At 42.3% G+C, this 13,898-nt stretch overlaps 1 protein-coding gene across 1 annotated transcript in view; it reads left to right on the top strand.

Moving 5' to 3' along the window:
- Positions 1 to 11,958, top strand: part of LOC139286641 (A-type voltage-gated potassium channel KCND2-like) — a 29,305-nt gene extending 17,347 nt beyond the window's left edge. The window contains exons 2-6 of the mRNA XM_070907513.1: positions 7,355 to 7,517; positions 7,977 to 8,075; positions 9,001 to 9,099; positions 10,161 to 10,381; positions 11,781 to 11,958. Of these exons, the coding sequence (XP_070763614.1) occupies positions 7,355 to 7,517; positions 7,977 to 8,075; positions 9,001 to 9,099; positions 10,161 to 10,381; positions 11,781 to 11,958 (760 nt within the window). The remainder of the gene's footprint in view (positions 1 to 7,354; positions 7,518 to 7,976; positions 8,076 to 9,000; positions 9,100 to 10,160; positions 10,382 to 11,780) is intronic.
- Positions 11,959 to 13,898: the final 1,940 nt, after the last annotated feature.

Raw genomic sequence — 13,898 nt, 5'->3', positions numbered from 1 at the left:
ACACACACAAATTATTATTTTCACATTTGCGTGTTTGAAGGATAGAATGCTATTTTATGGATCCATGTGGATACTTAACCCTCGTAAAACTTCTATTAATACAGAGCAGCCATTCATCTAGCAATTAAAAGAAATTGCCAGAAGGAATTGGTTGTAATCGTGACGATGAGGAGCTGAAGTGGAGGTGACTTGGCATATAATAGCAGTGAAAGAGGGGCACTTTTTTTTGCATAGGACAGCAGTTGTTTCTCAAGTGTCAGCAGGTGTAGACTGAGAAACTGGAGAAGAGCAGAAGAAAAGAAAAATGTCAAGCAGGGCTGCGCTAGCACGGCATGATAATAGAAAAGGAGGAGAAAAAAAAAGAGAATGAAGCGTTTCATCTCCAACTCATAGTTAGAGGCAGGCAGGTCCAGGCAGAGGAAGGGTGAGTCAAAGTCAGGAATGGAAGAGCTGTAGAGAGGAAAGCTTTTTATCATCCCTGACTCTTAAGAAGATCTCCCAAATGAGAGAGGGCGTGCATGCTAATGTCAAAGCCACGTTGATAACTAGCCGCCTGGTTTCGAGGGGTGAGGGTTAAGCTGGGATTTGGAGGGCTGAGGGAATACATGTTTGATATGTGAGCGAGAGAGAGCTGAGGTGCCTTTGCCAGAGCTATACGTGTGGGGATTATTCTATATGGTTTATCTGTGTCTGCATGGCTAAAAGAGAGGAAATTCACCGGCCTTTGCGGGCCTGTGTAGTTCCTGAGACTCAAGGGTGAACGTTCAGCTGGAAGATCAAAGCCACATGGACACTGCCGCGTCACAAAGTCTTCATTTACAAAGCCTTAACATCAACTGGCATGTAGCCACGAATGCTATGGCTGTTTCCTTGAACTTCACGTGCTAACCTTCAGCTGTACCCATCGCCTTTTCACAAATCTGCAGAGACTGGATCTCAGCAGGATTGTGGGAAGCATACAAAGTAATCTCTCACACTTTTACCGCATTTCAAAATCCAGTCAGAGCAATGTAGTCTGTGCATTCTTTCCCACAGAGTCGGTGGTGTTCACCTATCTCAAAGTTGTCCTTCCCTGTAGCTATTGTTCGCAGTTACTCATACTCGAGTGCTCTGTTTTTCCTACCACACGCGTTAGACCAGGCAGTGCGGTCCTCTGGCTCCCTCCTATCTCTGCTTTCCCATCTCCCCATTATGTTGTGTAGTTCTGCCAGCCTCCCCTTCTCTCCCTTATCACCTGCAGTGAAAATCTAGCAGGCTAATCCCAGCGCCTGTGGGATTCCCTCCCCTCTATAATGATGTATATCTGAGGGATAGCATCAGAGCAGAGTCCTATCAGCCCACACACTCTTAATCCCATCAGTCTTTGGTGTCCAAACCCGAGAGAGGCAGCGTTTTGGATGTTGTGCTCCCGGGCCGCGGCCAGAGATGCAGTGCGGAACATCAGGAATGATACGTGATGTTTAGGGATCATGTTGGAGATCATGTAAATGTATTGCGCGTCTGACTCTTGAAACCTTGTGGTATATCTTCCCCAAGGATTGCATTGCAGTGGTGCATACAGTAGCTGTGCCACTGCATTGAAACATTCTTGCAGGGTGTTATAGCCACCTGTGTTGCTGCCAGTCTCTCTGGCATTACAAAGATTTTATTTTACAGTCTGTTCATGGTGGAGATAAATACAGAATGTGCTTAATATTTTAACATGCTGACCAAAACACAAAACAGATTTACATTTGGTTCATCAATAATATAAATGTATGGTACACAAGAGAGAGTTTTCACGTACCTTTGTTTATCTGTAAATGCAGCAATCTGTTTTCTGCATTTCTCTTTTCTTACTCGGTGGTCAGATTCACGATGCCTATTGGCACAGAAAAGAACGTTCATGCAACCTTTGCTTTCTTGTTTTTATGAACTAAATTTTTTATGAGAGCTCAGACATAACCACCCTCAAGACCTCTCCTGCAGTACTCCATAAATCTTGCGGTCCTCACAAATACACCCCAGAAAATGTATATCCTCTTGTCACTCATGTTAGTATGCCTCTATGACATGTAGGCAGTATAATCCATTTTCTTGAGATATTCTGAATTCATAGTTGTATGAGCATGATGGAGTTCAGGAGGAAAATTACATTTTTTTGGTACATCTATTATTTAACTGTCAGCAAGGATGAATATTGTGCTCTTTCAGCCTTGTGGAGAAGCTACAGAGTACCGTATTGTCGTGGAGCATTGCTCCATTTGCTCCCTGTCATGACTCGTAAAAAATGGAGCCTTTCTCGGTTGGTCAGTGTAAGGCTTTATCACTTCTGTGTCAAGTCCTCAGATAAGATTTTAATGTTGTGTCCACACTGACACATTTTGATCCTCTGCTCTCGCTTTACATTTCACATCACGCCCGCAGGAGATGTCACCACTTTAAGGATATCTGATACTTCCCGACCTTGCCACTATCCCGCTGTCCCTGCACAGTTTTAATGCCTCTCTCTGTCATTATCAACTTTTGATTGGTACAGTCAGTGACAGTATCAGACTTTCAGGATAATTGACAGGTTTTGGTCTCACAGGTTTGGAGGGCTTGTCTGTGCTGTAGAAACCATTGAACTGTGAAACTGAGCGAGTGAATTACCTCAGGAAGCACCGATAGGGAGCTCGGTGTATGCGATGGGAGGGTTGGTGAAGGTCACACAGAAAATCATGCATTCACAGAATTATCAAAGACATGCTGAGGACACTCGATGCAGAGAACATGTTTGGATTTTACCAATCTCATCTCTTTGAAATTATGAAAAATGCTAATGCTGTGTCAGACTAAAAGTGGTTGACCTTGACATTTTTTACTCAATTAAGTGCTTTTTCAAACGAATGTCTCTCGTTTTAGCATCTCAAAGAGCATTTCATAATAAGTTCACTGTGACTCAACATGCACAACAGATGCCAGAAAGTCCAGTGAATGTGTCTCAGGCTGTTTTCCCCTGCTTGCAGATCATAAGAGACAAATGCTGAGAGGGATTTGAAGTTAAACCCATCTCATGGAAGAAAGTGCGATTGATATTAATTTGAGATTCAGATTATCAGATTGCAGGCCCCTCAGTAATTATTGGCATGAAACAAGGGGGATGGATGAGATAGGACACTGTGCTTAATTCATCTTGATTGTAATCAGCTGACAAATGAAAATGCTTAATGTATTAATCAAATTAGTTTCATTCCATTGCTTCTCATCGAAATATCAAAGTGGAGTAGATCAAAGCGCAGTTTGATGAGATTTATTATCTTTACCATGACAGATTTAATACGATGGCACCATACAGTCCACAGCCTTCAGTATCTTCATCACAGGGTTTTTCTTCACCTTCATCGCTCACATCAGTGGAATCAAAAGCTGTGAGGCCATTTGAGCGTCATCCCTTCCCTTTTCTTTTATTGTTGCACTTTACTACAGTCACTCCTGCAGGTTGGAGGCGAGTTAGTTTCACGGTAAAAACCCAGGAAGTGGAAGCTAGAAGTACCATGACAGAGGTGCCAGTGGATGATTGGATTTAAACGCTGTTGACAAAGCCCTCTCAGCTGAAAGATCTGCCACAATCCTTCTTGGATCCTAATTGTCAGCACTGCTAAGCTGTGATCTCCACTGGCATGTCAGTTGGTGGGACAGCAGGACTTGCTTTAGACCTCTATGATTACATCAGAAACTTGAGCATGTGCGCACTTAAGAGGGGTTTTTATGTAAGTGTTGCCTTTCTCCTGCCAACCCCCAAACACATTAATAGATTGGCGTGTTTGCGTGCAGCAGATGCAGCGGCGCACATGACCAGAAAAGGTCAGATTTTTACAATTTAGGCTCATTTCACCTGAAAAGTTTTCATTTAATTTTGTTTGATTTTATATAAAAAAAAGACTTGCCCTGTCTCTGAGAAGAGAAATAAACAAATGACGTGTCTTTTAAGTCATCCAGATATCTTGTTTGTTTTGTTTTTTTTCTCGCTTCCCACTAACCAGATGGCAGTCAGATTTCAGACGCAGGGTGCTGGAAGACAATCAAGGAACAAGATTGCTTTTTTAGGAAGGGGGATTGGTTTAACTAGATGTCAAATTAAAGGCCTTTTCACACACACACACAAGTGCATGTTCTTGTGACTGCTTGTGTGTGTGTTCCTGTGTGTCTGGGCGTGTCCATGTTTTTGGGTGTCAGCTCTCGCTGTGAGGCGGTGAGGTCATGTACAGAAATCTGGCTCAGAGCACCCCCTGATGGAATAGCGCACCGCGCTTAAGGTCAACCGCACAAACTCTGCCACGCAGGTTGATACAGGGACTCATGAATGTTTGATTGGTCTATTATCCAAGCCGGGCGGGGACATTCATCCCCCGCTTCTGGAATTCAAATATTCCTTTTAGCCTGACATTTCTCCTACACCGTCTGAGGCGAGCCCCCAGTTTCCCTCTCTCTCACCACACCAGGCTTCATCTGCAATGCTGTCATCTCACTGTAGGACAATTCTACAGAATGCGCTGTTTTTAAGACCGGTGCGAGCGCAGTACGGTTTCAGGTGGGTGGAACCGGGGAATTGATACTCAGTCATTCCGACACTCTTCTTCCTCCTCTGCAGGGTGGATAAGGATCTGGCCATCCATCTTCGTGTCTCACCCATGTCAGTTCGGGGTAGCAAACGTGGGTACCTGGTAGTCAGAGACAACAAGAACAAAGCAGGAACATTACTTTAATCTCTCGCTGCTGTTAATTCCTACCTCTGCCGTCATCCAGGAGGCAGCGCTTTGTGTATCTCAGCTTCCCCCTTATGAACAATCCATCACTGTTAGTGCTTCTCTCCAGAGTGCGCTTGCTCCTTTCTTTTTTCATCTGCTCACTACCATGCTTTGCTTTCAAAGGACTGCAATACATTGTATTCCACATTCGACTGTTCAGACTTATTTTCGCATCCAGCAGCATCTTGCCACTCCTCCCATTGGAATAAAACACATGTGAGCAGTCACATTTGTGTGAGGGAATGCTGTCCTGCATTTTTTATGTGGATCTCTTAATAGGCTTTCAACAGTACATCCGGAATCTATAATTGACACCTGCTGTCAGGCTTCGTCGGTGATTACATAGGAAAATTACTTGACCTGTAATGAACTGTAAAACTAATGACATCTGCGTGAGATTATTCAACTTGAAAGCAAACTGTTGTACATGAAGTCCCATCAAGCGTGATATTAAAATGTCCACTTTTACATCTTTCCGCCCAAGCTCTGTAAAAGCCCAGGCTGTTGGGCCCAACGTGATGGAAACCTGAGGCTAATGACTCAAGCAGACGGCCAGGGGCATTAGACAACTTCATTTATGAAATAGTCAACCTCCCGTGTAGCGATACATTCACATTACCCTGCCTCACTTGAGAGACGCGTGGCTGTCACAGCCACTGAGCAATGCTGATGTCCTTTCCTACCTGCATTCATCTTACTCTCCAGAGGTAATGGTCTTCTCAGGTCATTTGCGCATTAGGGTCTCGATCATTCATCTCACACACCTGCAATCCTGTGGCTTGCTGGTCCTCTGCAGAACGTAGAGGGATGTTTAGAAGACAAGAAAAACATACATGCTCTGAATCATTCATTTGCACTCCTTATCTTAAATCCCAGTGCTGCCTGTGGCCTAAAGTGTCTGCAGGGGGCTATTCATGAACATGCAGGTTACATTAAAAGGATTTGCGGGTATAATTTGCAGTTTTGTGCCTGGCGCTATTAATTGCCTTGGAGAAATCTTTGGTCCCTAATTATTTCATGATGTTTGAATGATAATAACCTCTCTGTGTGGCAACAGAGGTTTGCGGCTAAATGATACGTTTGTTAGTCTTGGTAGTTTTGGCTGGTAAGTGGTAGAGGTGTTTAGTACATGTTTAAATTGAACTGACTTTACCATTGACACTGAAGAAATCAGTAGCAGTAACTCAGTATGTTATTTCTATGTATTCAGATCCTTTACTAAGTAAAATATTAATATCCTCTGAAAAAAGTCCTGCATTCAACATCTCAGATAAGTCTTATCAGCTTAAAGTATTAAAAGTAAAAGCACTCATGAAGTAGGTGGAAGTAGGAGAATGTTCTTAACCCATTAAGAAACAATTAATCCTTGAGTTTATCAGAAAAATTCAAATTCAAAATCACCAAATTTGGAGATAAATTGTTTTCATTGGACAGGAAGGGTATGAAAAATTGTAATCTGTAAAGTAACTAGTAACTAAAGCTGTCAGACAAATGTAGTGGAGTAAAATGTACAATATTTGCCTCTGAGATGTAGTGGGGTAGAAGTATAAAGTTGCATAAAATGGAAATACTCAAGTACAAGTACCTCAAATTTGTACTTAAGTGCTGTACAGTACAGAGTAAAAGTACTTAGTTACATTCCACCACTGTCGTTCACTTACTGTTGTACGAGGTCAAGTGCATTTGAACGGAACTGAACTGACCAAAACAATTGAAATCAGCAAAGTGATTTGTGATTTCCACCTCTAATAAGAGCCACTGGAGGTGTCGGCTAATGTAAAGAAAATGAGATCATGACAGTTTGATTTCAGCTTTACCTTGAGCACAGACATGTCCGACTGCCTGATAGAGGACAGGCGCATTAATCTTTTTAATGGGGATGATTCAGTCGCAGCTGACATATGTACAGCCATTAATCTGTTCGTGTTGAATGTAGCCTGTTCAACATTTGTATAATATTAAAAAATGACACGCTTGTGCTTATAGGTACACCTTCGGATGAGCTTTCTTGAACATGAATTGTTTTAATGTAGCTTCGCTATGAATCTGCATTCAATATTCAAGGTCCACTCTGGTGTGGGAAGAAGAACAAAACGCACAAGTGACTTAAGCGATTTCTCCAGGGTTTGGCATCACACTCATCCCTTCCCCTTTTGCTTTTACTCGATGTGATACTACTCCCTGCATCTTTCACAAGCTGTTTGGCTAACAGAGGTCACAGGGGATGTGTAGCGTGTTTGGTCACGACGTGAAAGCATTAGCCGGTGCCAGCAGGTGTGTAATTATATATGAAACAGGGTTTTAAAAGAGGAACATCACGATGGCATGTAGAAACTAGGCCAGGAAGAAGAGACTTCAGAAATGTCCTATTTATTCCTCACCCACTTCAAATGTGTGACTTCTTATTTGAAGTTGTGAAATAATACAAGGTCACTGTAACTATTTCAAGACTATTAAAAATAACATGAAACACACAACAACTTAACATGATAAAACGAGCCTCCAGGGTGGATTCTTTAAAAGGAATTTTCTTTTCTTGTTTTTCTACCCAGCGTGCTCACTGTTGTCTGTTTTCTGTGTTTCAGGTACGGTGACATGGTGCCAAAAACAATCGTGGGGAAGGTGTTTGGGTCCATATGCTCTCTGAGTGGGGTGCTGGTCATCGCCTTGCCTGTCCCTGTCATAGTGTCAAACTTCAGCCGTATCTACCACCAAAGCCAGCGGGCAGAGAAGCGGCGAGCCCAGAGGGTACTGATCTCCCCCTCCCTCTGCCGCTCTCTTCCTTTTTCCCTCTATCTCTATTTATTTTGCCTCTATCTGCCTCTTTCCTCTGTCCCTGTCTTATCCGCACGTAACAGAATGACAGGGCAAACACTATCTTCCAGAATATTAATCTTTTATTGTGTTTCTGTGTATGTGTGTATTGGGTGGGCTAAACCTGCTTGAGTATATTTCAGTGGGAGAAAGAAATAAGAGAGGGAATGACAATGACTGAACAAATGATCTTCCGAGTATAGTGTCAGCAGCTTTTCAATAGCAATATGTGCATTTCTTCCTAAAAGTGTTTGCTAAGGCAGAATTTCCTAATGGTAGATTTAAGCATAGCCTCTCCCTACTAAATACTGTGGCTGCCAGAGGGAGACAGAGCCAATTAGTGTGACAGACAAACCGTCAGAGGCTAAAACAGAGGTCTGTTTGTTCAAACAGAAAACTCGGCTTGCTAGAATCCGTGCCACGAAGATTCGAGGCACTAATGCCTATATGCGCTACAAACAAAATGGGCTCCTGATCAACTCACTGGAGGAGGTAACGGGACCAAGCAGCGGCTTGGGGGCTGACTGACCGGGGCCTCGCTGATGCTTGCATGCCGCTCTGCTCGGGGGCCATGCCACCACACACGGGTGGGGGGGGGGGGCTTCTCATGCTGTAACACAGGGGCTGCTGTCATTCCAGTGCTTCAGTGTGATCGTCCTCTCTCTTACATCACACCTCTCAGCTGCAGCATTGACATGCTTCGTCAACACTCTCTCTCTGTCCATACAGCAGGAGGGCCAGGCAGGCACACTTGCCTTCTGGTGGAGCACGGCCATTACAGTCACACTGACTCATGACCAAGCTCTGCATGTTTGTCCAACAGGGTTTGGAGGGGAAGGAGGGAACCAAAGGCTTACTGGACAGTAGGTCGCCTATGGAGGCTGTCTGCTCAGCCTGCATCTCCTCTAAACTCTGTTTTTGATCTGCTGTGTGTTCTGTGTGTTATTTCTAGAGCATCCAGGTTGTAGTGCCGACTAACACGACATACCTTCCATCCCAGAGCCGTGCAGAGCTTCATCAAAGTGTGTAGTGTTGTTGTGGTCCAGAATCTGTGCTGTGTTTGGTGCAATCTGTTCGATCTGTGTCTAGGTGTGCCACTGCTGTTGCACTGAAATCAGCTCAGTTCTAATTTGACGTTTCTGGTTCTTCTCACCAAATCAGCGAAAGAATGGCAAAACCAATTCTATCAGTGAAACATGTTGTAGTCAGCCACTGTCTCTATGCATCTCTAAAATATCCCCATCTCACTAGGTTGTCAGTAGATTGGCTGCCGTGCTACAGATCAGCATTTCAACCCTCAATGCTTTGCGTACTCTCCACTACATCACCGAACGAGCTGTTGCCTGAGACTCTGTTTCTATGCAGAGTCTGAACCTGCTTATCTACACTGTTTCTTTTTTACTTTGTGTGTTCGAAGGCCTCCAAGGAGGCAGGAAAAGCCCTGGTGGCGAAGGCCGCCACCCCTCCTTTTGAGAGCCAACATAATCACCTGCTGCACTGCCTGGAGAAGACCACGGTAAAATCCCTTTTTTTCCCTAAAACTTAAAAGCTGAGTCCACTGGAAAACACACAATCACATTGGCATATTTCATGTTTACTATCTTGGTACCAGATTTTAGACCGTTTAAAATAGCTCACTGTAAAAAGAATAGTTCCTTTTATGTAAAATTGCATCACTTCTGCAGTCTGCGCTGTATCATCGGTAGTGCCAGCCAGTTACAGTGTGTCGCAAATAGAAGCAAAGTGAGTTTTTTCATCCATGCACAAACTGTACAATCATTTCATATGCAGCATGAGTTAAAAATAGCTGTAAATGGGGCGGAGAAACGTTGAGTCCCCTCTCCAGCAACATGCTAAAGATAACATGACTCTGCCAGCCAGAAACATTATTCCTTCCAAACAAACCAGCATACTTAATTTTACACTATCTATAATTTAGAGATGTAAGAGCCTCTTTAATGCTTCGCTGTGACATGAGTTTTACACTTGGTGCTGTAAACCCTATACAGAGACTTGGACAGGCAGTAAATCAGTGTTCCTCCTCATAGATGATCCTCCCCCCACAGTAAAAGGCTTGCCGGTCGCCTGGGAAAAGCTCCATAAAGGTTTCATGCCATTCAAGTGGCAGCGCACATATTTACATCAGGCCTCTCATGGTGTGCATTATAGATGGCAGAGTGTATAGTGTGAAGAGCATTAGTGGCAGAGAGGTAAAAGAAACGGAGGCATGATTCAGGGCATGGCACCAGATCCTGCGTGGCGTCACTCTGCCACCTGCTGGCGGAGCCTGAAATGCACTTGGAGCCTGACCTTCAAGTCATGCTCATTTGTCACAGGGATAACATTTGTGAATGTTTTCACAGATGGCACTTAATATGGACATCTGGGCCAATGCATTTCTATTCCCTTGATGATTCATTTTCTAATTATTAAACAATTTTGCTGTGGATTCTGTTCAGTCTGTTTAGTCTTTACTGTGAAACATCTTTACTCATTATTTAGCGGAGCCAATCATTGATGTAATAGAGTGATTCATGAGCACCATTGAATCCAAATTTCCACCATCTTCCTCTGCAGAATCATGAGTTTGTGGACGAGCAAACGTTTCAGGCCAACTGCATGGAGATCTCTGTGATGAACAAGTCGGGCTCCCGTGCGTCCTCGCTGTCCTCGTCTCCACAGGGCCTCAGCTCGTGCTGCTCTCGGCGCCACAGGAAGAAGAGCAGTTTCAGCCTGCCCAGCACAAACAACCAGGAGCTCAGCACCATACAGATAAGAGAGAGGCCACTGGCCAACAGGTAGTTTCTCAGTCTTGCTGCTTTGTCTGTCTCTACATCTCTGTCTCTCTCGACTCACTACAGCTGATCCTGTATTATTATTGATTCCATGCTGAGAAAATAAATGATGGATTCATTTATACAAATATATAGTCAAATATTCATTGTAAAGAAGTAAAAAAAAACATGAATCCATCTTGAGTTGTTAGGTTTTCAGATAAACTAAAGGCTCTTTTGTGGATTCAGACAATTCTCTGATGTATTAGGTTTAAAAACCCTCATTCATGGAATTATCTAAAAACGCATTGTCACAAAGCTTCAAACAACGTTGTTTTTCTTAATGAAAAGTTTACATATTGGAGATGCATGGTTTTCATTGGACAGTGACAACATGCAAGTTTAAAGCATGTGTGACTTTTGGATATTTGAGTTTCATAAGTATAGAGTTATTTTCACATCGCATGTGATAGTCTTCACCCATGTTATGGAAAATAATATTTTCTTCACTCTACCTCCACTGGTATTTCTATACAGATAGTTTTGGTTTCTTTTGCCCTGGTTTGAAGACATCTGTCTCTGAGATTTCTGCTTCCAACCCAGTACAATGAAAGTGAATGGAATTTTTGCGCTGAAAGAAAAGTTGCATGTGGATAATCTACAGACATTGCAGGTTTCAGTGGAACTACTTTTTACCAAAGACATAGTCCCTTCTCTCCATGAATACTGTTTACCAGCTTGTTCTGTGGATTATCCAGAGCAACTCTGACACTGTATCTGGAAAGAGGTGCTGCTGTTCAATGTAATTTCTTGATGTTGCAAACAGCACAAGAGATACCATTTAGCATTCATATCTCAAAACACAGGCAAGTACTGTAAAACGTTACCCATTAATCTTGGTGTGAAAAATACGTAGGTGAGAATTGTGAATTATTTTTCATAAGCTTGCCTGCCATCACATAATAATAGTAATTATATATAATATAATATAATAATTATAATAATAATAATTTATTGTGTGAAAAGACAGCACATACCGAACACAGACAGTCAGTGAGACATGTGATGTGTTCTCATGCATCGAGAAAAACATTTAATGTGTGGGTTTTTACATGTCATGTCTGCATATAAAAAGAGTTGTATTCAAGATATAAAATATGGTCAGTCTCAGCCTTTGGTTTGAAATGCACAGTCCTCCTACAGTATATTCTCTATAGGGTCTGACAAAAGCTGCAGAAGTCCAAAAACTGAAATATACTTTAATGAGCAACATGAGCCAAAGCCTTTATTCACTCTGTACAAAGAACAAGGATATTTCTGAAGTGGTTTTTATACAGTATAAGAACGTACAAAAGGAACTCTGTATAATACATCCACAAGGTTAGGCCTCTCACTCTCTTTCATTCTGTGTTGTCTTTCACAGCCGCTCCAGCCTGAATGCCAAACTCGATGAGACTGTGCCCTTGAAATGTGACAAACCTTACATCACTCCCTCCATGGTCAGCCTATCTGCCCCCGTGGTGACCTCATCAGACGGGCACGGCTCAACCACCACCACCGCATACTCTCAGAGCAACATTGTCCGAGTATCTGCCTTGTAGATGTCATGCCTATCTGATCAGCTAACTGGTCTCAAGAAGCACCAGATGCTGAGGAGAGGGACCACCGAGCATCAACCTGCCATAATCTAGAGGGATTATAAGATTAGCAGAAGCCGGGGGTTTTGAAGTAGTGATCTCATCTGATGTCAAACTCTGCATGGTATTAGGATGGTGTGGACGGCTGCCTTGGGAATAAAAGCAAACCAGCAGATCTTGCTCCATTAAGCACAGCAGAGCAAGGAAGTGTTGGGATTTGAGGGATTATCGTTGTTGCCTAAAAATACTGAGAAAAAAACTTTATTTTTGAATATGTAATGTAGTTGTATTTGTTGTCTTCTGATTCAAAGGAGGAAAGGCAGATGTTAATAGGTCATTCTTGATGGCCTCTGATGACAAAGCACACATATTCATTAACTGAGGGCCATCTTTGTGAATATTAAATCAGTCTACTTACACATTAGAAACATCCACTTCACTCACCACCCAGTTAAATAGATTGTTTTGAAACCCCTCAATTAACTGGTTTCTAATAGTCCCCTCACTGTTGTAAATTCAGAAAACATTCATCCGCTGGAATGGATAACTGTTGTGAATATTCATTAACTGACTCATTAACTGGTTGATGTCATCGCTTGATGAGTAAAATATACTACGCATCCTGACATGTTTGTGAAATGTGCAAGTGAAAGTCAAAAACGACAAAATCTGTGTTAGCTTACATTTTTGACATTCTGGTATGGATCTTTGTGAAAGCCACTGTCATTAATTTACAATTGATATTGAAAACTATACAGGGTACATATTAGTTAGGTCACAAGGTAGAAATATAAGTGAATGTTCTCCGCAACACTTAACTAATACTAACCCTAATGTGGACACATTGTATTGACCTGGAAAACCATATGAAAGAGTGTAGAGCATCAATTCCATTGAGTTAAATTATAATATTCATAAGCGAGACTTGGTAGATTTCACTGTGTTAAAAGGCCATTTTGTACATTTTTCATATTGTAAATATCTCTGTTAGAACTTTATCAACTGCATTTGAAGTTGGCTCCTCTTATTTCTAGATTTAGTTGACAGTTGTGGGCATACTATTTCTGTCTGTTAGCTGGTTGAATTTAAGGATTTGCATGCTGTCATTACAGACTTCTGTTTTATTAAAAGTATGTCTCTGCTTCTTGTTGGTTTGTCAGTAAAAATGAGATTGATGGAAGGAAACACAGTGAGGCTGGTATGTTATGATGTAAATTCTGCAACACTTTGCTTTTATTGAAATACAAATCCTGTCATGGAGTACATATATAAGGGGTAAGGAAAAGGGACAAATAATCACACATTGTGCATTTGGTGCAGTGGATAGAATAAATACTGTAGCTCTACTGGAACATCCATTAAAGGACCCATGTCTTTTTTTTTCTTTTCTTTTTTTTTTTTTTACTACAACACAATTGTATAATGTTTGGCCTGATTCCTCAAAGAGCATCACTAATATCAGGAGGGATAATAACTAGGTGCTGCTGGAGGACATGTGAGGACCTGACTGGCCCAGTGGTGGGTCCTGACGGCAGGGTCTCTGGAGACAGACAGGCAGGCCTCAGTGATTGTTTGACAGAGAACTCAGCAGCGTCCTCCTGCTGGGCTGATTGCATCGGTCCAGGCTGCTTCTCACAGCATGTAGCACCTCTGCTCTGCAGCGTTTAGCAACTGCTGAGAAGTCAGCCAGCATAATTTCTAAGATAACGCAGCGGCATATAAAATAATAGGCCTCCTATACCCAAACAAAAATGAACACTTCTGAACACATCTGGGGTTTAATTTAGTTAATATTTGAACAATGAAAAGACAAATGTTAACCATTTAAATATTCAGTTACATAGTGAATATTGAGTATGGTCCTATGGTCTAATGTGACTCAAAGGTAGACAGAAGTGGAAATA

This window comes from Enoplosus armatus, chromosome 6, assembly GCF_043641665.1.
Source record: "Enoplosus armatus isolate fEnoArm2 chromosome 6, fEnoArm2.hap1, whole genome shotgun sequence".
Taxonomy (NCBI): domain Eukaryota; kingdom Metazoa; phylum Chordata; class Actinopteri; order Centrarchiformes; family Enoplosidae; genus Enoplosus; species Enoplosus armatus.
Note: the sequence above shows the minus strand (reverse complement) of the source record. Positions and strands in the feature narration are given on the sequence as shown.